Source organism: Neofelis nebulosa, chromosome 7 (genome assembly GCF_028018385.1).
Source record: "Neofelis nebulosa isolate mNeoNeb1 chromosome 7, mNeoNeb1.pri, whole genome shotgun sequence".
Lineage (NCBI taxonomy): Eukaryota > Metazoa > Chordata > Mammalia > Carnivora > Felidae > Neofelis > Neofelis nebulosa.
This window is the reverse complement of record NC_080788.1, coordinates 30,553,667-30,576,249: the sequence shown is the minus strand read 5'-3', so window position 1 is coordinate 30,576,249 and position 22,583 is coordinate 30,553,667. Positions and strand designations below refer to the sequence as shown.

The window sequence follows — 22,583 nt, the reverse complement described above, 5'->3', positions numbered from 1 at the left end:
CAGGAGACCAGAGAAAAGTGATAAACAGGGGAGATTGGCAGAAGTGCCTAAAGTATTTGGGGTTGAAGAGATTCGTGTTTCATGTTGGTGGAATTCATTTGTGAGGGAACAACAGTCTCAATTTCAGATATAATTTTAAATATTTTACTTTTTTTATTATAAATAATATATTTGCTTTTTAAAGAAGACCCTAAAAAGTATTTTAAAACAAACTAACATCACCATAATTTCACATGCAGAGACAAACAATATTTTAGTGTGTTTTTTAAATGTCTGTATGTGATATATGTTTTCCCCCCATCACAACACAAGTATATTATTAAATTATGCTTTAACAAAATATGTAAAGGCTATAATGCCAAGTATGCCTCTAGATGCCAGGGTTTTTCTTTTTCTTTTGTTTTTGCTATAATTTTGTTACAGTATTATAACATTTTGATGAACATACCTTCTTCCATACAAATCTTTGTTTCTATCTGACTTATTTTCTTCAGGATAGGTTCCTAGAAGTGGAATTAAGTGGTATGAAAGCAGGGTGCCTGGTGGCTCAGTCAGTTAAGCGTCTGACTTTCGCTCAGGTCATTATCTCAGGGTTTGTGAGTTCAAGCCCTGCATTGGGCACCGCGCTGTTAGTGCTTGGGATTCTGTGTCTCTGCCCCTCTCCCACTGGCGCTCTCTCTCTCTCTCTCTCTCTCTCTCTCTCTCTGTCTCTCTGTCTCTCTAAATAAAACCTTTAGAAAAAAAATAGGTATGAAAGCATAAATACTGAGATTGGTATGTGTTGCCAGATTGCTTTCTAAAAAGATTATTCTGTATTAATTTTTACTCCAGTTCTTTTCTCTGTACCCTCACACTTCTTTGAATACTGCTTGGCTTAGGGCACCTGAGTGGCTCAGTTGTTTAAGCATCTGACTTGAGCACGGGTCGTGATCCCACAGTTTGTGAGTTTGGGCCCCACATAGGGCTCTCTGCTGTAGGTGCGAAGCCCACTTCTGGTCCTCTGTCTGTCTGTCTGTCTCTCTCTGCCCCTCCCTCACTTGTGCATTCATTAAAAAATTACGTTTGAATACTGCTTGGCTTTATTACTGACCAATTTGTTAGACAATGATGTAATTATTTTCATAGCTTCAGAAAGTCTTGGTAAGAGTAGATGTAATTTCTGAAACAGGATTTGAAATCTTTGGAGTAGTCTTTTTTTTTCTTGAAAGTTGATAAGAAAGTAAACGACATATACAGGCATTGGAGTTAGTAAAGGAGTAATTGTGTTTAATGCTATGAAGTATTTTATCAGAGTAAGAGTTGAAACAAAACATGTCTGGACTAGAGAATATTATGGTATGTAGAATGTTAAAAGATTTAAGGTGATTTTAAGACACTTGTAATGGCACAAAACTGGAGTTTGGGGAAGCTTTCAGAAATACCCTGTGCAGAATTACCAGTAGATTCCTTGCAAGAGAGAAGTATGGTACATAAAAAATAGTATGACTGTACAGGAAACTGAATTAAATGTTAAAAGATGTACATAAGATGGATTTCTGCTGGTATTTTCACCCTCTGCTTCTTTTTTGAAATCTGTTCTCTTACAAAGTCTGGAGAACACAGTGGTTTACCCCTTTCCTTTTCTTGACTGTTTTCTCCCAACATTCCAATCACTTTTACTTTAACAGTTGATTCTTTGAGGCAAAAATTAGTCTGAAGAAGGAGTTGACGAAGACAGACAAGAACTTGTCAGACATTGTGATTTTAACTGAGAGATCTCACATGGTCCCTCATCTTTACACCATCTTGATTCCTGCCACTTCTAGACATGAATCCATGACTTACAGCACTATAAGAAAATCACTTCTATTCTTCTTTGCTTTATCCTCCCCCAAATGTTCTATGGGATGCTTTCACCTTCACGCTTCTGAACTTCCATACAGGTACACTTTTCACAGCAGAGCTGTTATCTCCTAGCTTGTAACAAGTCTGTTTGGTTTTTAATAGTGCCCACGTTCCAGTGTCAAGCTTCCCTGTGGTTGATGTGCCCCCTTTTGTTTCATATTCCTTCTTCCTTAGGAAATTAAAGAATTTTGTAGTTTTGTGTATTTCAGCATTTCATCAGCTGTTTCTTTCACAGAGGATTTGAAAAGTACAAAAAAAAAACAAAACCCAAAACAACTATAAACTATAGACAACTATAGTTTATGTAGTGTCTAAACTATAGAAAAAACAATCTTGTATAAAAATGAAATTTTTTTACTTTAGAAGATATTTTACATTTGTGTGTATGTAGTGGAAGGGTTAAAGGATAAAATGAATACCATATTTTTGGAACCCCCCAAAATTTTATAGCAAGGTAGCTTTATTTTTTAGAGGAACAGCTTGGTGTGGAAAAACACTGGCTCTCCTAAAATTTTAAAATTCTGTGACTTAATTTAGGGCATCCGTTTTTTAAAAGGTAAAAAATTATTCTTTTGGTAGTTTCAACCCTCAGCCTTTTCTTTAAATTTCCCTTCACTTCTTTGTAAAAAGGATGAATATTTTTAGTATACTGTCCTGGCACAAATCCTCCTTATAAGCTCAGATTTTTTTCAGTGGTGACTAAAGCAGTGCAGTGCAGTTGCTTCCAAGTTCTACATTTCATCTCCTTTTCTATTGTACCTCCTCCCCCTCTGCAGCTGCTTTGCTGGCAAAGTCCTGATCCTTTGATAGATCCCAATCCCATCCTGACCCTTTAAAAGCAGGATTTAACCCAGCTCACCTTTTAACCTTTCTAATAGCCATAACTCCTATATTAAACATGTGTGACAACAAAGTCCCTATGCATACTAGTTCAGAATTATTTATTGCTTCCCCTCCATTTACCATACAACTCTACCTATGTCTTTCATACTGATGGTTAGATGTCATTAAAGAAGTTTCTTATTGTTGTTTTTAGGTCTTCATCTATTGTTAGGACACCTACCCTATATTTTTAAAGAAACTTGTCATTTCATAAGTTTATTTTTTCTTTGAATTTTCTCCATTTTATTTTTTTAAGTTTTATTTTTGAGAGAGTGAAAGAGTGTGAGTGGGGGAGGGACAGAGGGAGAGAGAATCTAAAGCAGCTCCACGTTCAGTGTAAGCCTGACACAGGGCTCAATCTCATGATTGCAAGATCATGACCTGAGCTGAAATCAGAAGTTGCACACTTAAACTAACTGAGCCACCCGGGCACCCCTCATAAAGTTGTTTATTCAACTTAAGATATAGACCCTATACAGATGTCATTAAAAGAAAATTTTGAAGTTGTCTTCTATTTAGGAAATAAGCCTGTGTTTCCAAGTCATGTGATTTATATACTCTCATATCAGCAATCAGCACAGTTTCTGCTTTGGTGTGTAACTAGTAAGTTGTTTCCCACTATGTGTTCAAAATAGAGTTCTGTTATGTTCTCAGCTCTGCTGTGTGAATTGGATGTTGACTGGTTTGCAGCTTGGGAAAAGATACTGCTCTCAAGTCTATTAGGAAAAAAAACAGGCAGCCTTACAAATGGCATCTCCTGCTAGCCTTCCATTGCATTTGTTACATGTCTGGTTGTATCTGCTGTTGGTTTGTTTTTCTGCTTCCTCAGAGTGTCACTTTCAGTTGAGTGCTTCAGTCTGGGTGAAAGGTAGCAGCACAGGAAGCATTTCCCTTGGCCCATTCCCAGGCAGCACCAAGTGTGAGTCTCTTCAGGTGGAAAACTCATCATTTTGTATTTAAAATGCAAGTATTTCAGTGTCTGTGCCTCAGATTAATTGCTGAGTATATATATTTTCCAGTTTTATCTTGTTTTCACTCATATTTCTGTAGACTAAAATTTCATTTATTAGAAGCTCAAAATGGAGTTGTTTTTTTTTTTTTTTTACTTATTTTTTACTTTTTAAGTTTTATTTATTTTGAGATGAAGGAAGGGGGAGAGAGAGAGAGAGCATGCACACAAGCAGGGCAGGGGCAAAGAGAGAGGGGGAGAAGGAGAATCCTAAGCAGGTCAGTGTGGAACCCAATGTGGGGCTTGAACTCAGGAACCTTTGAGATCATGACCTGAGCCAAAATCAAGAGTAGCTTAATTGACTGAGCCACCCAGGAGCCCCATTGTGTTTATTTTAATTAAGCCTTTTAAGAAATAAATATTGCCTTTTAGTGTAAGAAAAGCTAAGAACCCAAAGGATGGAAAGATGACTAGTGAAGACAAACTGCACACAATTTGATTAATTTGTATTTAGGATTTCTTTTAAATCAGTTGAACACTGAAAGTATTTAGCAAAATATGTGTATACATACATGTGTGTGTTTCTATATTGCAGATAAATAGTTTCTTTATACCAAAGAAAAAGTAGTATTTGGTAAGAATGTTCAGTAGTCCATGTACTTCTGTCATTAGTTAAGCTACTTTTCTTCTTTTCCCTTTCCTATACCTGCCTTCATCCCATAATAATATACCCCCAGATTAAGTATGTCAGTGAACTCTGAGAACTTTTGAACAGGCATGGTTGCTCTAAGTGCAGCATTTATAAACTAATCTATTCCAGATGTGATGGCCATCAGGAATTTAGTAAAATAGATTAAGTTGCCAAATCATGTTTGAATAGTGAACTGAACACTATACATATTAGACTGAAGAGAAAAAAAACACCAAAGCTAATGATAAAAATGGGGCAGGGGTGTGATTTCAAGGGAAAGGATGAGATGAATTGTACTCAATAAATGTTGACTGATTGTGCCAAACACCGTTTTAGGTGCTGGGTGGTGTTAACAGGGCTAAAAGACAGATGAGCAAAGTTTGTGCCCTAAAGGTATACTGAGACCCGTAGTTATAATAAGGGTGTGTGTGTGTGTGTGTGTGTGTGTGTGTGTGCGCGCGCGAGCGCGCGCTGAGATAAATGTAGTTGCAACAGTTGTAACAAATGCTGTTAGAGCCATGTAAGGGGTGAGTGGATAAAGGGCACCTAATCCAGCCTGAAAAACTGAAAAGGTCAAGAATTTGCATTTTAATGGGGACAAGGAGTTCTCAGGCAGATGTGGAGAGGGCATTCCAAAGAGAGCCGCAGAGAGGTACAGAAGTGAGAATATGTGGTACATTTGGGTATAACTTTTCTCTCAGGGTGTTTGAAAGGTAATGGAATCTGAGGTGAGTAGCAAGGAAGAGCAGCTTTGTTCATCAGGGGCTTTATTTTATTTGCCTCATCCTGATTTTAAACAAGCTAATGTCTTGATCTGGTTTGCCCAAGCTAAATGGGTCCCCTAGACATAAATAAACTCTCTCATGTGAGAGAGTTCATGATATTTCTAGTATCATTGTAGAAGGCTATTTTCTAGTTTGGAGGTTAATGATTTATATGTTAATTTTTTTTTTAAGTTTATTTCTTTGAGGGGGGCGGAGAGGCAGAGAGAGGGAGAGAGAATCCCAAGCAGGCTCCACGCTCAGTGCAGAGTCCAACGTGGGGCTCAGACTCACAAAACAGTGAGATCATGACCTGAGCCAAAACCAAGAGTCGGATGCCTAACTGATTGAGCCACCAGGCACCCCTATGTGTTAAATTTTAAAGGATAGTGAAATAATTCTTTTGTTGTGAAAGTCTCAAAGTGCTCTACAAATAGTAGCTCGTTACGCCAAATATTTTAACACTTAGCCTCACACTGCATTTGATCATTCCCATATAAGCAAGTGGCATTAGGCATTGAACAGGTACACAATGATAGCAAAATGGACAACAATAGAGAGGAGAATGCATGTAAAACTCTGCAATTGGAGAATGGTATCTGGAGCAGAGCTGAAATAAGGCATATCTCTGTTCCATGACTTTCTACATTCACTTTCCCTTTAGATGCTCTAAAACCTTACTATTCAAAGTGTAGTCCAAGAACCAGCAGCATCACCTGGGAACTTGGAAATGCAGAGTCCCATGCCCAGCCCTACTGAATCAGAGTCTGCAGTTTAATAAGATCCTTAGGTGATTCCTGTTCATCTTAGAGTTTGAGAAGCACCATTCTAAAGAACAAATCTAAGGGTTTGCAAAGTTCTTGAGTTAACTGAGCTTTCTGACTTTACTGTTTCACAGTCTTGACTTGGGACAGTAAGCATTTTGAAAATGGATATCAAGGTTACTAGCAATTATTATATTTTCTTTTTCCCAGTGGGTGGATAGAGGTTAGAAATGCAGATTCTGGAGTCAGATTGCCTGGGTTCAAATCCTGGCTCTGCCACTTCTGCATAATTTCTTCATTCGTTGAGGGCAACTACAATGAGCAAACGGGTATCCCACCACCCCGCTGATCTGTGGTGGAGGTTTAGTTGAGTTACAAATAAGCCTTTGTTGTGTGTTTGGGGGGTAATTTTTGTCAGTATTATTTATTTTATTCATGATTTCTTGGTCTTAACTGAGCCATCAATTATTGAAAAGAAGGTAGTGTTTGGGAAACTTTTCAACTTTAGTAAAGAAATGTTCTTACTAATGAATAATAGACCTTTTGGCTTCACTGTAAAAAGGTGTATAAGTAGATTTAAAAGTGATGGCAAATCTCATTAAATTATAACCTGCTAAGAAATAGTAGGAACATTTTACTATCAGAGCTTAGAGACTTTTACCAGTGCTCTGATCTTGTTTTCTACAGGGGGCAGCTGGCATTTTATGCTATGTGGGAGCCTATGTCTTTATCACTTACGATGACTATGACCACTTCTTTGAAGATGTGTACACTCTCATCCCTGCTGTAGTGATCATAGCTGTAGGAGCCCTGCTTTTTATCATTGGGCTAATTGGCTGCTGTGCCACAATCCGAGAAAGCCGCTGCGGACTTGCCACAGTAAGTTAGCACTTTATTGACTGCATGTGTCACCATAATATGTGGGAATATTTCATTTGTGTTACTGGCTTGAACTGAACATAAAATTCCATAGACTCTTTGGCTCTTATAATTGGAACAGAATTAGTACTTGTCTTCTAGCAGTTACCTCTGGTAACTGTTTTTTATCAGTTTTTAAAATTTGTATTTAATTTTTGACAATGTTTTCTTCCTTACAGTTTGTCATCATCCTCCTCTTGGTTTTTGTCACAGAAGTTGTTGTAGTGGTTTTGGGATACGTTTACAGAGCAAAGGTATGTTGTCTACTCTAGTTCATGTTTTAAAAGGCAGTTTAAGTGTTTCGGGTGAAATAGAACAAACTCATTTTATCAAAGTAAACATTTTCTTATGCCTTAACTCCAGTTTAGTCACTGCTTTAAAAACCTAAAGTTGGGGCATCTGGGTGGCTCAGTCAGTTAAGTGTCTAACTCTTGATTTCTGCTCAGGTCATCATCTCACAATTTGTGGGATCAAGCCCTGTGTTGGGATTCTCTCTCCTGCTCTCTCTGCCCCTCCCTCTCTCACTCTCTCACTCCAAATAAATAAATAAACTTAAAAAAAATCTAAAGTTAATTAGAAATTGCACAGAGAGAAGGCCCTGGGTGACTCAGTCACTTGAGCATCTGACTTCAGCGCAGTCATGACCTCACAGTTTGTGAGTTCGAGTCCCACATCAGACTGGCTGCTGTCAGCACAGAGCCCGCTTCAGCTCTTTGTCCACATCTCCTTTATCTGCCCCTCCCTCAGAAATAAATAAACATTAAAAAAAAGAAAGAAAGAAATTGCATACAGAACAGATTGGTGGTTGCCAGATGTGGGGGCTTTGGCGAAATGGGTGAAGGGAGTCAAAAGGTATAAACTTCCAGTTATAAAGTAAGTCAGTCATGGGGATGTAATGTACAGCATGGCAACTAAGTTAATAATACTGTAATGCATATATGAAAGTTGATAAGGGAGTAACTTTTAAAAGTTCTCTCATCACGATAAAAATTTTTTATAATTATGTATGGTAAAGGAGTTAGACTTATTGTGATCATTTTGCCATATAAAAAGATTGAATCATGCTGAAACTAATGTTAGATGTCAATTATACCTCAATTTAAAAAAAAGAAAAGAAAAAATACATGTAGTGAACACACAAGTCTAGTTTCCTGGCTTAATAAAGAGTACATACTAGAGAACTGAGCTTTTGTTTTATGTTTAAGAATACTGCAACGTTTCAGGCTCTTTTTTCTGAATAGTTCTTTCCATTGAAGTTACCTATATAGGTGTCAAAAGGTTGTGTTTAATGTGGATTTTGATCTCAGGAAGTCTCCTGTAAGCTTATTTGATTATTTATTTCAGTTTTAAAGTATTTTTCTGCTACAGTAATTTTTTTCTACAATGTATCCTGTGCTGTGTCAGTTGGGGTCTTGTGAGAAGCAGATGCAAAGATGGAATTCAGTATACGTGGATTCTGTTAGAGGAAAGGTCTGTGAGAGAACATGGGGAAGGAACCAGGTCTGACTGAGAACTGTTAGGCCTGATGCAAGTCAAGTGTAATCCCAAGTACTTGTTAGTGTAATTGTGTGGTTAATTAAATATTGATGAAGTCTAAGAAAATGAGTACATGAAAAAAAGAAAATTGAATAATTTGAAGAGACTTGGTAAAAACAAGTCACTACAACTTTTTTTTTTCAGTTTCATTACTTAGAGAGAGAGTGTGTGTGTAGTGGGAGAGGGGCAGAGAAAGAGGGAAAGAATCCCCAGGAGGCTCTGTGCTGTCAGTGCCGAGTCAGACTCGAGCTCTGTCTCACAAACTGTTAGATTGTGACCTGAGCCAGAATCAAGAGTCGGACACTTAACCAACTGGGCCACCCAGGCACTTCAATCACTAAAACATTTTTGATCAAATCAGCTATGAGTACAATTACTGTAAAAGTTTAGGGGAAATTTATTAATAATTAGTAGAATTCTACACTTTGATTGTGTTGCAATGTCTCTGCAGTGTTAAGAAACCCAAACTGGAAGTCGCTGTCCATGTACTAAGGATGTGATTTGTGCAGAACAAATGATAAAGAACTCTAATCAGTGGATCCTATGCAAAGAAAAGACAGGCTTGCATTTTAAGATTGGTGTGAAATACACATTTCTGTGCTTTAAGCTAAATGAAAATGTTCATTTTTTTAAAGTTTTATTTATTTATTTTTGAGGGAGAAACAGAGAGGGCACAAGCAGGGGAGGAGCAGAGAGGGAGGGAGAGAAAGAATCCTAAGCGGTCTCTGCACTGTCAGCACAGAGCCTGACGCGAGTCTCGAACTCAAAACTGTGAGATCATGACCTGAGCTGAAATCAAGAGTTGGACACTTAATTGACTGAACCACCCAGGTGCCCCGAAAATGTGTACTTTTTCTAAAAGCCTGTGATTTTCTAAAAGCCTGTACTTTTTCTAAAAGCCTCAGTTAACCAACCAACTACTCCTGACCATGCATGGGAGGCTTCTCCATTTGTTAACTATAGTACAACTGCATTTACCACTGATTTTTACATGTAGGATAATAATGAAAACAACAACAACAATATGTTCCTTGGATGGAGAGAGTATGTGAAAGTCAGTTTAGGGTCATGGTTAGGTCCTTTCATTCCACAAATATTCGAGAGGAATGGTTTTAGAACCTTGTCAAAATCATAGATGGCCTACTTGGATTTCACATCTATATTTGACAAACATATGTATATGGGTACCCATATATATACATACACCCAGTTAACCTTTGAACAACACGGGTTTTATATGTATAAATTAATGAATTATATGACATAAATTTCTGGACTCAGGGTAGAGATCAGCCAAAGGGTTTTCTTACTATTTCATATAGTCTCTACCCAAGACATGCTAGGGAATATTCAGCTATCATCTATATTACATTTCAGCTCTCTGTTGAAGGAAGGATTCATTTTAAAATTTGATTCATCCAGGCCTACCTCTAACCCCAGACTATTACATTTGATTGATTTGTTCATACAGAATTTCCAGCTAATCCTTAACTGAACTTTATAGGCATACCCTAGTGACTGTTCCACATGAGGGAGATGTTGTAGCCCTTTGTAAAATCCTTCTGGAACTTAAATTAGAGGCTGTTGTAATATCTGATCATAATTCACTTTCCTCATTTGAGGCAGGATAATAGAAACATTAAATCAACAAGCAAGTAATAACTTTTGGACAAGATAGTTTTCTGTTTCCCCCTTATTGAATTCTGTTACAGTGTATCTTTTAAAGATCTAGCCTGGGGACTCCAAACTTCTTAAGGGCAAGGCAGTCATCTTCATCCAGCAGTGGCAAGACACCTGGCATAATAAATGTTAATGAATTTATGGATCTGTTGAATGAAAAAAAAATTACAGGTCAAGACTTCTAATCTTATTTAATACAGCAAAGTGTTCTATTATTCTAACTTGTAAGTATTTAACTTTCTTTAAATTACCTCAGAATGAGAAGTTTGTTCAGATTTCCTCAGCCCATAAATTCCTGGTATGGAAAGGGGGAAATACACATTTTCTGATTTCTTTTTTAGAGCGAAATTGAGGACTTCATTTTCCATTGCCACTTAAAAAAAAAAAAAAAAAGCCTTTGTTCTGGACATAGAAAAAGGTGATTATGAGTTGAGATCCTACCTTCTGTGCCCATCCTGATGAATGAGGATCTTGCCAACTTGAACACCGAGGCAGCTGTTGCCAGCCATTCCCGTCTGGCCCTTCTTTCCTCTTTCTTAGTCATTTCCTTTTCTTTCGCCTTTCTATTTGCCTGCTTTTCCTTTCCACCTAAGTACCATTTAAGGCTAAACAGGCTGCCTTAAAGTAATTAATTGGGGTATAACTTTAGGGCTATGATAAAGACGTAATAGAGGTGCTGGCTTGGTTTCGGCTCAGGTCATGGTCTCATGGTTTGGGAGTTCAAGTCCTGTGTTGGACTCTCCTGGGATTCTCTCTCTTTCTCTCTCTCTCAAAAATAAATAAACTTAAGAAAAAAAAGAGAAGTATTGTTACTGTAATTTATAATTTTAAATCAAAGGCATAATATGCCAATCTAAGTTTCAAACCATTGATACATAAGGTACCAGGTAACTGTGCCCCAAAAAAGAATGTATTGGGTTTGTCCCTACTGGTTATCACCTTGTAGTTAAATCACATAACTGGTATAATTACTAAGTAGGTCTAATCATCTTAGAAGGGTAAGGAGAATCTGGTACAAACACATTTTACTAAATGGTACTTTTCTTGCCATTTAGTGGTTGACAGAAATAAGTTATGAAGAGTTTATTTCCTGTTGCCTAATTCATATAACATCAAACTGCACCTTTTTCATAAAATGCTACTTGTAAGGACTGATTTTTTTTCACCTGCTGATTACTTTTGTGTATTTGGCTAAATCGAAACATTGAATAAATAAAATGGAAAGTATGTTGGTATTTGTTCCAAAAGTATCTTGTGGGAGGTCTTTATTTTTAATTTACTTTTGGAAAGGAAAATGAGTAAATCCAACCCACTGAAAGCTTATTTGAAAAGAAAAGCAGTTCATTTATAATTTAGGACATCTGTCTCAGGGTTCAGCTGCTTTCTCTCTCTTGAATAGATTGTTAATCTGCTGTCTTGCACACAGTCTTCTCTTTGAATGCTTATAGTGTGTGATGTAATATGTCTGCATTTTTACCTGAATCTCTGTGGAGACAGGGAGAAAAATTTTTTTCTTAAAAGAAATTCACAAAGATATCCGGCAACTCTGCATACATGTCAGTTAGGTTTCTTAGCTGGAGCCTTGACAAATGTTAATTTTACCAGTATTTTTAAGGGACCGAATTCTTTGTTTTGATTCAGGTGGAAAATGAGGTTGACCGCAGCATTCAGAAAGTGTATAAGACCTACAATGGAACGAACCCTGATGCCGCTAGCCGGGCTATTGATTATGTTCAGAGACAGGTGAGCTCTCTTCAGGTGAATTCGATTTTGAGGGCCAGTTGCTGTTGGGTCAACCTTAAACTCAGCTATTACTGTGTAAATTAAACATGTATTTTTGTAGCCATGGATAGCTTCATGGTGTGTCTGATATTTTCACCTTCACTCTTGAAAAGTTTTTTCCATTGTCACCTAGTGACTTTTTACCAAAAAGTAATTAGTCAGAAAAGTGATAATGGAAGAGAGGTATGTGTCACAGGAAAGATGGGATCCTCAAGGGACTTCAAGGAGGTAAGAGGTCTTCATATACCTTTAGAAAGCAAGACCAGAAAAGATAATAGACAAAACTGTTAAAAAAAATTATGGATAATTGGAAATGTGTGAAGGTAGAGAGACTGGTATAGTAGATCCTTATATCCATAAACCTACCTCAAAATTTTCAATTTTTTGTTAATCTTTTTTCATCTTTTACCCCACATATCTTTTGCTAGATTATCTTAAAGCAAATCCCAGACATTTCGGAGAAAATATTTGAAATATATTATCATTGGAAATAATATTTAACATGTAAGATATGAAGATTTTTCTTAGCTATAAATTAGCCCTTGTGGGTAATATGCTTTTCATGTAGAATTTCTAAAGTTACTAGTCATGTGGCTAATTAAAATTTAACATCCAGTTCTTTAGTCACCCTAGCCACGTTGTAAGTGCTCAGTAACCTCAGGTGCCTAGTGGCTACTCTGTTGAACAAACAGACGCCGAACATTCTTATCATTGCAGAAAGTTTTATTGAACTTAACTGGTCTAGAGTAGCTTAAAGCTCTGCAGTGCACAGAATTTTAAAGTTCAACACAGATCTGTGTGTCTTGGGAGGACTAATATTTCTGTTCTCTTTCCCACTAGCTGCACTGTTGTGGAATTCACAACTATTCAGACTGGGAAAATACAGACTGGTTCAAAGAAACCAAAAACCAGAGTGTCCCTCTTAGCTGCTGCAGAGAGACCGCCAGCAGCTGTAATGGCAGTCTGGCCCACCCCTCCGACCTCTATGCCGAGGTAAGTTTGGCTTCTTGGCCAAGACTTGAATCTAGCTTGGTAACCTGGTTGTCTCTGTGAACTATCTTTACCTAGAACTTCTTTTCTACACTCTTTTGTTTGTCTTTATGCTGTTTTATGTTACTGTAAATTATTTTTAAAAACATTGTCTTTCCTTCTTTGGGTTTCTGTTATTTCCATTTCTGCCACTGAGTAGTGATATGTGACCTTATAGCTTTCACTTTAAAAAAAAGACTTTTATTGAGGATGACTTTGTGTGTTTCAGGGATGTGAAGCTCTAGTTGTGAAGAAGCTACAAGAAATCATGATGCATGTTATCTGGGCAGCACTGGCATTTGCAGCTATTCAGGTAAGCACAGGGTTATCAGAATGTGCTCATTCTCTGATGTCAACCATGAATGGTTTTAATCATTAAGTGCATTTAATCCTTGTGTATATAGATAACTTGGAAGTCATTGAGGTACTGGCCGTCAGTTTCCAACGTCTTCCATTTCCTGTCTCTAGTCCTAGACCCATAATGGTTCCAAGAAACCAGAGATCTGGATGCAGGGACTAGGTTTGAGGAGACTTTGCTTTACTTTCTTGACTTGACTAGTGAGTGGCCTGTTCAAAAATACATACTGTCGCCCGGGGCACCTGGGTGGCTCAGTCGGTTAAGTGTCCGACTTCAGCTCAGGTCATGATCTCACGGTCCGTGGGTTCGAGCCCCACGTCGGGCTCTGGGCTGATGGCTCAGAGCCTGGAGCCTGCTTCGGATTCTGTGTCTCCCTCTCGTCTGCCCCTCCCCGTTCATGCTCTGTCTCTCTCTGTCTCAAAAATAAAAACGTTAAAAAAAAAAAAATTAAAAATACATACTGTTGCCCTAATGTATTCTTGGGAGGTATTTTAATAGAACTTCACAGAATTTTTAAAAATTGTACTGCTTTATTTCACTATGGAAATGGAAAGCTTCATTTCAATCTTTTTGTACTGTTTCTTCTTCTGGTTCTTATTTTTCTGTCCTCAGGGTTTTATATGTCCATATATGTACATCAGGAACTCCTACTACAACACTAGACTCTTATGCTGATAGGAGCAATTGAGTTGCTTTACAGAAAAGACGAAGTAAAAAATGAGGTTCTAACCTCTTCTGTATTTCTGGGCTTAGTTTTATCAGACTAATAGCCATCAAGGAGTCTGTGACATCACTTGGCACATCCAAAAGTATACCATATCATTGTTGGTAGCTGAGAGAACTTGTCTTCCCAACTTCTACCAGTGAAAACAATCTTTTTCCCACGTAATAATGGCGTATGCATAGGAGCTGGTAATTGTTTAATTACCTCTCACTTTATCTACTCCTTCCTCCCTCCCTCACCAAAAAATCCCTTCCACCCACATCCTTAGCCCTCACCTGAAAACAAATAAAGATAGCTATTTTTCTGCTCTGTACAACTACCTACGATGCTAGTTTCATATACAATGTATCTTAGGGATTCTGTTAGAGGAACATCTTAGAGGAATCTTACAACTGAGAATAACCAACTGTTTAAAATGATTGAGAATCCGGGGCACCTGGGTGGCTGAGTCAGTCTGACTTTGGCTCAGAGCATGATCTCACAGTTCGTGGGTTCGAGCCCCACATGTGCTGACAGCTCAGAGCCTGGAGCCTGCTTCAGATTCTGTCTCCATCTCTCTCTGCCCCTCCCCTGCTCATGCACTGTTTCTCTCTCAAATATAAATAAATATTTTTTAAAAATTAAAATGATTGAGAATCCTTTGTGTCAGATCTAGTTCTCAGAGTGTTCTTTTGGTTGTTTTTGAAATATGCTTCAGGCCTAGAATCTATTTTAAGAAAGTGTAGTTATCTTTTAATTGTTAGATAAAACCAACGTAATTGCTAGTTTAAAGGTAAGTTGCTTAGATTGCCTGCTGTCTGTGTATTTGAAGAAAAGCTAGTGTATTTAATGAGAAATGCCTTAAAGGTGATTGTTTACTTTGCTGGTACTCAAACAGCTTTGAAATGATTCATTTAAAAGCCTAGCTCTTTATTTGCTATGGTCTCTGCCCTTCTAAGCATTTACTTTGTGGCTCAGCATAGCAGTAATATGTTGATCAGCAGGGATGATATTTTGATTGTCCAAACATATTCATTTAGCTAAAAATAATGAAATATGAAGGAAGTCTCTTCCCAAGTGAAATCCTGGTCTGTGCATTCTTAATTATCTTATTTGTGTTAATAAATCAGCACATACTAGCATGCAGCAAAAAAAAGCTTTGAAACTGTAAGGTGCTTGTGGTCATGAAATATATAGCATGTATAAGGAAGACTGATGCACATCATTACTTTAGCTTCATCCCTCATTTTGTTAAGCTTATTAACCAGGCAGATATTTTTTCATTAAATATTTTTCATTGGGGGCTAATAAATATTTTAGCTAGTCTTTTAATTTTTAAGTATGCCTTCTCCTATGCATTTTATACTTAAATTACCCTTATTTAAGTAATGGCTGATAAAGATTTGATGTGTTCAGTTCAGCAAAACTAAGTCAAGGATTCAGAGCTTTCACAGATTCAAATGCTAATGGTTTGAAAATTTTTAAACTTTGGTTTTAAGGGAAAAAACATACATTAGAAATAACGAAAGAATTTTCCCTAATATGTTTTCTTTTTTTAAAGAGTACCTATAAACCTATAAAGAGTACCTAAACATTTGATACTCAAAATCTGATGTAGACTGGTGCCCTGGGTTTGGAAAACCAGAGCAAAGGTAAAAACAATCTAAAGTGTACTTTTATGCTCATCCTGATAGAGTTAGAGCTAAAAGCACACTTGGAGAGTCTCCAGTCCCTGTTTCCTTCGTAATTGCATTATGTTTTTAATTTCTTTTTTAACATTTATTTATTTTTGAGAGACAGAGTATGAGCTGGTGGCAGGGGAGTGGGGGGGGGAGGGTGGCAGAGACAGAGGGAGACACAGAATCCGAAGCAGGCTCCAGGCCCGAGGTGTCAGCACAGAGCCTGATGTGGGTCTTGAACTCACAAGCTGCGAGATCATGACCTGAGCCGAAGTCAGACACTTAACCAACTGAGCCACCCAGGCACCTCTCCTTTGTTTTAAAGGCCATGAAAACGAGGGGGAGCAAGGATAGTATGACTAATGACCATCACTGAAGCTTGAACCCTGGCCCATTGTACTCTGCCTCGAATTAGAAAGTGAAGAATTAAGGTTTTCAAAAGATTAAATTCCTCAATTCTGTTATGCAACCTAACAGTTAATTGACACTTCAGCTTAATAAAATACACAATGTAATAACATTGAAATATCATTAGCACTTTCCTTCAGGTTCTAAAGTGAGAAAGCTAAGAGCTATCATAGGAAATATAGTTCTAAATAATGTTAGGAGTACCTGGCTGGCTCAGTCAGAAAGCATGCAATTCTTGATCTTGGGGTTGTGATTTCAAGCCCCATGTTGGGTGAGGGATTACTTTCTTTTTCTTATTTTTTTTTTGAGAGGAAGGGGCAGAGGGAGAGAAAGATTCTGAAGCAGGCTCCATGCCCACTGGGGTAAACCCCATGACTCTGAGATTACTTAAGTAAATAAAACTTTGAAAAATAATGTTAAAGATCGAAAGATGCTTTTTGGTAGTATTGTATCAAAACTGTTGGAAGCATTGTTTCCTTTGAATTTGAGAGTACTTTGTGGTACCGTTAAGTACCATGTTCTGTTGAATGAAGTACTGCATTCTGTTGAAGTTCTAAGGCGTAAAAGTGAATTTAAGAAGAAATGTTTTCATGAACCTGATTTACCAATAAAAGCCTGTAGTTCACGTGTTGGCCATCAGTAGGCCCCGTGGACCAGTCTAGCCCACTACCTCTTTTTGTGTTAGCCACACTCATTTATGCATTATCTGTGACTGCTTTTGTATTATAGTGGCAGGGTTGCATGGTTGTGACAGAGACCCAGTTTTGTGTCTTGGTTTACAAAGCCTAAAATATTCATTATATTGCCCTTTCAGAAAACATGTGCTAGGGGTGCCTGAGTGGTTCAGTCGGTTAAGCGTCCGACTTCGGCTCATGTCATGATCTCACAGTTCGTGAGTTGGAGTCCCGCACTGGGCTCTGGGCTGACAGCTCAGAGCCTGGAGCCCGCTTCAGGTTCTGTGTCTCCTGTCTGCCCCTCCGCTGCTTGCACTCTGTCTCTCGCATTGTCTCAAAAGTAAATAAACATTTAAAAAAAATTTTTTTTAATAAAAGAAAAACAAAACAGAAAACACGTGCTAACTCTTGCTCTAGTCTAGTTAAATGATCTAGGTTTGAATAGGACCAAAATGATAAAAACAAAAAAACAAAAAACAGGGGCACTGGGGTGGCTCAGTCAGTTAAACGTCTGACTTTGGCTCAGGTCATGATCTCATGCTTTGTGGGTTTGACCCCTGCATTGGGCTCTGTACTGACAGCTCAGAGCCTGGAGTCTGCTTCAGATTCTGTGTCTCTCTCTCTCTGCCCCTCCCCTGCTCATACTCTGTCTCTCTCTCAATAAATAAACATTAAAAAAATAATAAAAAAAAAAACAACCCTGAAAAATACTAGTTAATTGTTAAACAGGATTTTTTAATGTCGGAGAAAGATTTTTAGGATTTTGCTGCACTTCTTATTTTGTTAGCCTTTTTTTTTTTTAAGTTTTTATTTTTAAGTAATCTCCCCTGGACCCAATGTGGGGTGCCAACCCACAATCCTGAGATCAAGAGTCACACACTCAACCAATGAGCCAGTCAGGTGTCCCTTTATTTTGTTGTCTTTTTAATCAGCAAGCTATTTCACTTCTTTGAGTGTCACCAGCCTCTTAAATTAACAATTAATCAATTAGGAATTTTATATTTAAAAGATCTGGTCATAATAATAGACAAAAATTTTGATTTGACGATATCAAGTATTTGCTAGGGTAAGGCTTTCTGCAAAGTAAATATGGGAAAAATGGGAATTGTCTGTCTTTGGAGTCTTACAAAGTTGGCATGTCCTCAAGATGGATCACCAAGAGCAAACTTTCACAGAGAACTGTTTCCCAAAGCCATGTTGGTTTTTTCTGGTCTATATTGCCAAGTGTGAAGGAGGTTGAGACTGCTATTTCCTCCTGCTGCTTCTTGACTGTCAGTTACTCATTAATGTGAGTTAAAAACATAAGTGAATAACACTTCACATTGGGCCCCCACATAGGTAAAATCTAGTGGGCTGATTCTGATACACTCTTAAATATTTCAAGTAACTCTTCTTTAAGGCTTGGGAAGCTAATTCTTGAGTGGCTAGGTTTTGTTTTGGTTTAGAGGAAATGAAATCTTGTTAACTTTCTGGAAGTTTTGAAAGTTTTACCCATTTGATAGAATTTTTTTCAGATTATTTAAATTTAGTAAAATGTAGGTCTCCCTCTCAGTTTTACCTTAGTTCTTGAGACCCATTCTCCCCATCCCTCATCAAGTGTTAACCACTGATACCAGTTTTCTGTATATCTTCCCAGAAGTAGTTGTGGTTAGACAGCACATAAATATTTTTTATGCAAATAGAAGCTTATGGTATACAGTTTTCTACCTTGCTGTTTTATAAAATTGTTATAATTGTATGTTCACATGTATTTTTTTTAAGGAAACTAGCCCCATTGTGGGGCTCAAACTCATGACCCCGAGATCAGGAGTCGCATGCTCCACCAACTGAGCCAACCAGGCACCCCTATACATGCGCATTTTTAAGAAGTAATACAGACAAATCTTTGTATGCCTTGCCCAGTCCCCCCCCCCCCCCCCCGCCCCTGGGGTAATATTTTGCAAAACTGTAGTATATCACAACGAAGGTATGGGCACTGATACAATTCACCAATTTTACTCAGATTTTTCATTTCTACCTGTGTATGTTCAGTTCTGTACAGTTTTATGACCTGGTGGGTTTACTGAACAGTTCTAACACCATAGGGATTCTTCCTGGTACCTGTTTATAACTAACTGCACCCACCTCCATCCTGTGCCTCCTCCCCCCATACCTTGGGCAACCATTAATCTGTTCTCCATTTCTAAAATTTTGTCTTTTCAAAATATATGAATGGAACCATATGGTATGTAACCTTTGGTTCCTTTTTTTTTTTTTTTTTTTTTAAGTTTATTTATTTTAGAGGGGGGTGGGAGAAACACAAGTGGGAGAGAGAAGGAGACATAGAATATAAAGCAGGCTCCAGGCTCTGAGCTGTCAGCACAGAGCCCAGTGCAGGGCTTGAACCCATGGAACCAGGAGATCATGACCAGAGCTGAAGTCAGATGCTTAACCTACTGAGCCACTCAGGCACCCCTATAAGTGACTTTTTGATACAGAGTTCCACATTTTTCTCAGAAAAGGGTGTTTCCAGTGTGCAGTTCCAAAACCTTATATAACAAACAATACCTATTTTCCCATAATGTCCCCTACATAGTATATTCTAGAACATTTTAATCCTTGGCAGTCAGTTTTTTTAATTACCACTTGCCTCTGTATTTAGCAGTTATTTTTTGCAGTTGCTTGGTATTATATTTAGACTAAGTGCAGATTAGTTCTCATGAATTGAATGTTGCAGGGCAAATTTTTATTGCAAGAAATAACTCTAAAGCTAAAATATTTCCAAGTCTATTGTTGGAAAATTTTAATCAGTGAAATTTCAGTATAGCAGAGCTTTGGAAGTGGGCCTGTAGCACTTAGTGATGAGGTTTGGAATATAAGAAGTTAATGTGTAGAGTTTAATGTTCATAAACAGACTCATTCCCAAGCATGAGTAGGGTTTTATCAAGTTTATTTAATTGTTTTAAAATCAGGTCAAGTTGACTTAATTGAAATAAAACTCAGGAACAGAAATGATACTTATTTCAGATCCCATTTGAGAGTGCTGACTCCTTCACTAGAAGTTAACCAACTGAAAGGAATGTGAGGGAAGTGGGTTGGGAAGAGAGATTTTTTTCCCAGAAAATCAGTAATTTCTGAGCTTAGCGTTTTTATTGCTTAATTTAACATTGCCTGGGAACATAATTCTGTTTGATTTTATAGCTATTTTGAGGATGTACAGTAAGTAGAAATGTATTTCTTTAGGAATTAGATACTAAACATGTCTAGACTGGCTATAGATATTTACTCAATTTTCAACAATATCCACTTTTAAAATGTCTTCAAGGTGTTTTGTGCTATTACTGCACTCAGCAAATATTGATGTAATGAAACTGATGGATTTAAGCAGCAAATATATATCTTGAATGGGTAGAATGTGAGCTAATTGAGGCTGGAAATTGGAATGTGTGACTTTATACCATGGGGATTCAGACTGAGGACATCGTTATTCTCTGTATATGTATCTCATTAGCAATCTTCCACTTCAAACATTCAGAGCCTGTTTATAGATCTGGTACATTTTGTTGAAATTGATTGACCCCATATGTACAGAAAGCCCTGCCTTTTAAAATCAAATAACTGAAACCATTATGAAAAGTTAGAACAGCAAATTAAGTTACTCTCATTTAGCTCTTTGGTTACTATTTATATTTTGTAAGAAGCCAGGTCAAAAATTCTAGAATCATTTTCTCTTTAATCCAGTTTAATCCTCTTGCTTATTCAAAATAACATGGCATGACTTTATTACAATTCCAGCTTGCTGCCACAGAGGGATTAGGGCTTATTAAAATAAAATCATGAAGGAAGAGTGACCTTTAAAAAGTAATATGTATGTAATACCACAGAGCCAAATCTGGATTTCAAAAATAGTAAATAATTATGAAAGAAACAAAAACCTTCAGACCAATTGATTGGTTTCCACCATAAGGCTTTTGGGCTGTTCATGCGTGTAGTGAATTTTGTGGTTGTTAATAAAACTTATGTCCCCAAATCCAGATGTCTGAAAAGACCACCAGTAAATTTCCTAAATTCACAAAGTCTTGGTCATTCTACTCCCTAGACCTTTGCTATCAGATATAGAATGTTTCCATCATTGCAGAAAGTTATTTTTTTTTAGAGCACTGCTATTGATCAAGAGTGGGAATGGCAGGAGAGCCTTCCATTTCTCCTCTTCGTGTATTGTTCTTAGGTGTTCTTAGGCAGGGAAACTAAAAGTTGGTATTTAAACAGCTCCTAAAAAGATAATATAGTCATTAGAAATTGCCTCTATTACTGTTGTTATTGCTTTTTTGATGATTTGAGATCACTGAACTTTGAAACAGCTCCATTGCCAACAAAGAAATTACACACTTGCTATGAGAGGGTCTTCAGCCTTCTTTTTTTTCTGTTGTTTTCTTCCCACAGCTGCTGGGCATGCTGTGTGCATGCATCGTATTGTGCAGAAGGAGTAGAGATCCTGCTTATGAGCTCCTCATCACCGGTGGAACCTATGCATAGTAGAAAAATGCAAGCCTGAGCTTTTTAGTCTTGTTGTTCTGATTTGGAAGGTGAATTGAGCCAGGTCTACTGCGTTGGCCTCTGAGTTCATTTAGTTAAAGCACACAGGTGTTGGACAAAGCAGCTTGGCTCTTCATGTACCCACCTACTTCCCTACCCACCTATGACTTTCTTTTCCCTTATTCTGACTCTCCATGTCCCTAAGTTTTTAAGTATGGCAGTATATGTTCTAATTCAGAACCATTTGCAGGTTGCATAGTGTGGGAGAATTAAAGGAGGGCTTGGACCTACTTCTGTTACCTCCATGCAGTAATGGGGCTGCTACCGGAGTGTCCCGGGGCCCTTTCAGTCTTCACAATGGAGAACTCTTGGCCAAAGGTTTTTGGGGGGAGGGGGAGGAAACCAGCTGTGGTTAAAGTTAACACCAGATGGTGCCCCTCATCAGTGTCCTTTTAAAAAACGTATACTGTAGTCCAATAAGATAGCAACTGTATAAAATTGCTAAAATAGATTTTAGAATCATACAGTGTGTCTCTTGGTTCATCTTCAAAATCAGACTGATCTTTGAAACTAGCAGTTTTTAATCAAAGCTGGCTTTATAGGAGGAGTATAATATATGCACTACTGTTTTAAAGCAATTAGTGTGAGTGTGTGTGCGTTTTTGTATGACTGAGCCCATTCATCATAAGTCTAAACTCATTAGGATTAATGTACCCATGTAGACTAGCCAAATAGTATGTAGATGTGATCTCAGTTGTAAATAGAAGGATCTAATTCAATAAACTCTGTATCACCCCTCAACATGTACTTTTTAATTATTTGGGGATACTTCAGTTCCCAAGCAGCAGTGTAATGTTTTAAATGTTGGTGCATGTCTACATGATTTGCGTGTGTTTTAATTAGATCAGTTGCCAAATTCTAAAGGCCTTGGGATCCAAAAAGCCAGAGATGCTTTTCACTCTAGTATATCCTACAAATACGAACACCTAACCGTGTGCATGACACTGGGCATACGGTGATGATGCTCTCCTTGTCTTGGAGGAATGTGGAGTCCTATTATAGGACTATATACAGAAGCAGTTAATTTCCATACAATGCAATGATTATAGTAACAAAAAAATGGGAGCCCAAAGGAGGTACCCAGAGAGGTCAGAGGCAACTTCCTGGAGGAGAGGCCTGAGCCCAGAGTTTGGATAGGCTTTGTGAGAGAAAGTACACAGGAATGCGAGATGGGTTGGAGTGTGCAGGGAGCTTCAAGTAGCTTGTTGTACCTGGAGCTTAAAATAACAGGGCTGGGAAAAGTTGAAGTGGCAAAGCCCAAGTCCTCTAGGGTCTCCCACGACATCCTGTAGAGGTTCAATGTTACTTGA

At 37.8% G+C, this 22,583-nt stretch overlaps 1 protein-coding gene across 1 annotated transcript in view; it reads left to right on the top strand.

Annotated features, from left to right (window-relative positions):
• The window catches only part of TSPAN3 (tetraspanin 3), a 29,102-nt gene extending 7,088 nt beyond the window's left edge, over positions 1-22,014 (top strand). Inside the window, exons 2-7 of the mRNA XM_058736961.1 lie at positions 6,619-6,810; positions 7,029-7,103; positions 11,707-11,808; positions 12,688-12,840; positions 13,106-13,189; positions 21,121-22,014. Of these exons, the coding sequence (XP_058592944.1) occupies positions 6,619-6,810; positions 7,029-7,103; positions 11,707-11,808; positions 12,688-12,840; positions 13,106-13,189; positions 21,121-21,213 (699 nt within the window). The 3' untranslated portion in view covers positions 21,214-22,014. The remainder of the gene's footprint in view (positions 1-6,618; positions 6,811-7,028; positions 7,104-11,706; positions 11,809-12,687; positions 12,841-13,105; positions 13,190-21,120) is intronic.
• Positions 22,015-22,583: the final 569 nt, after the last annotated feature.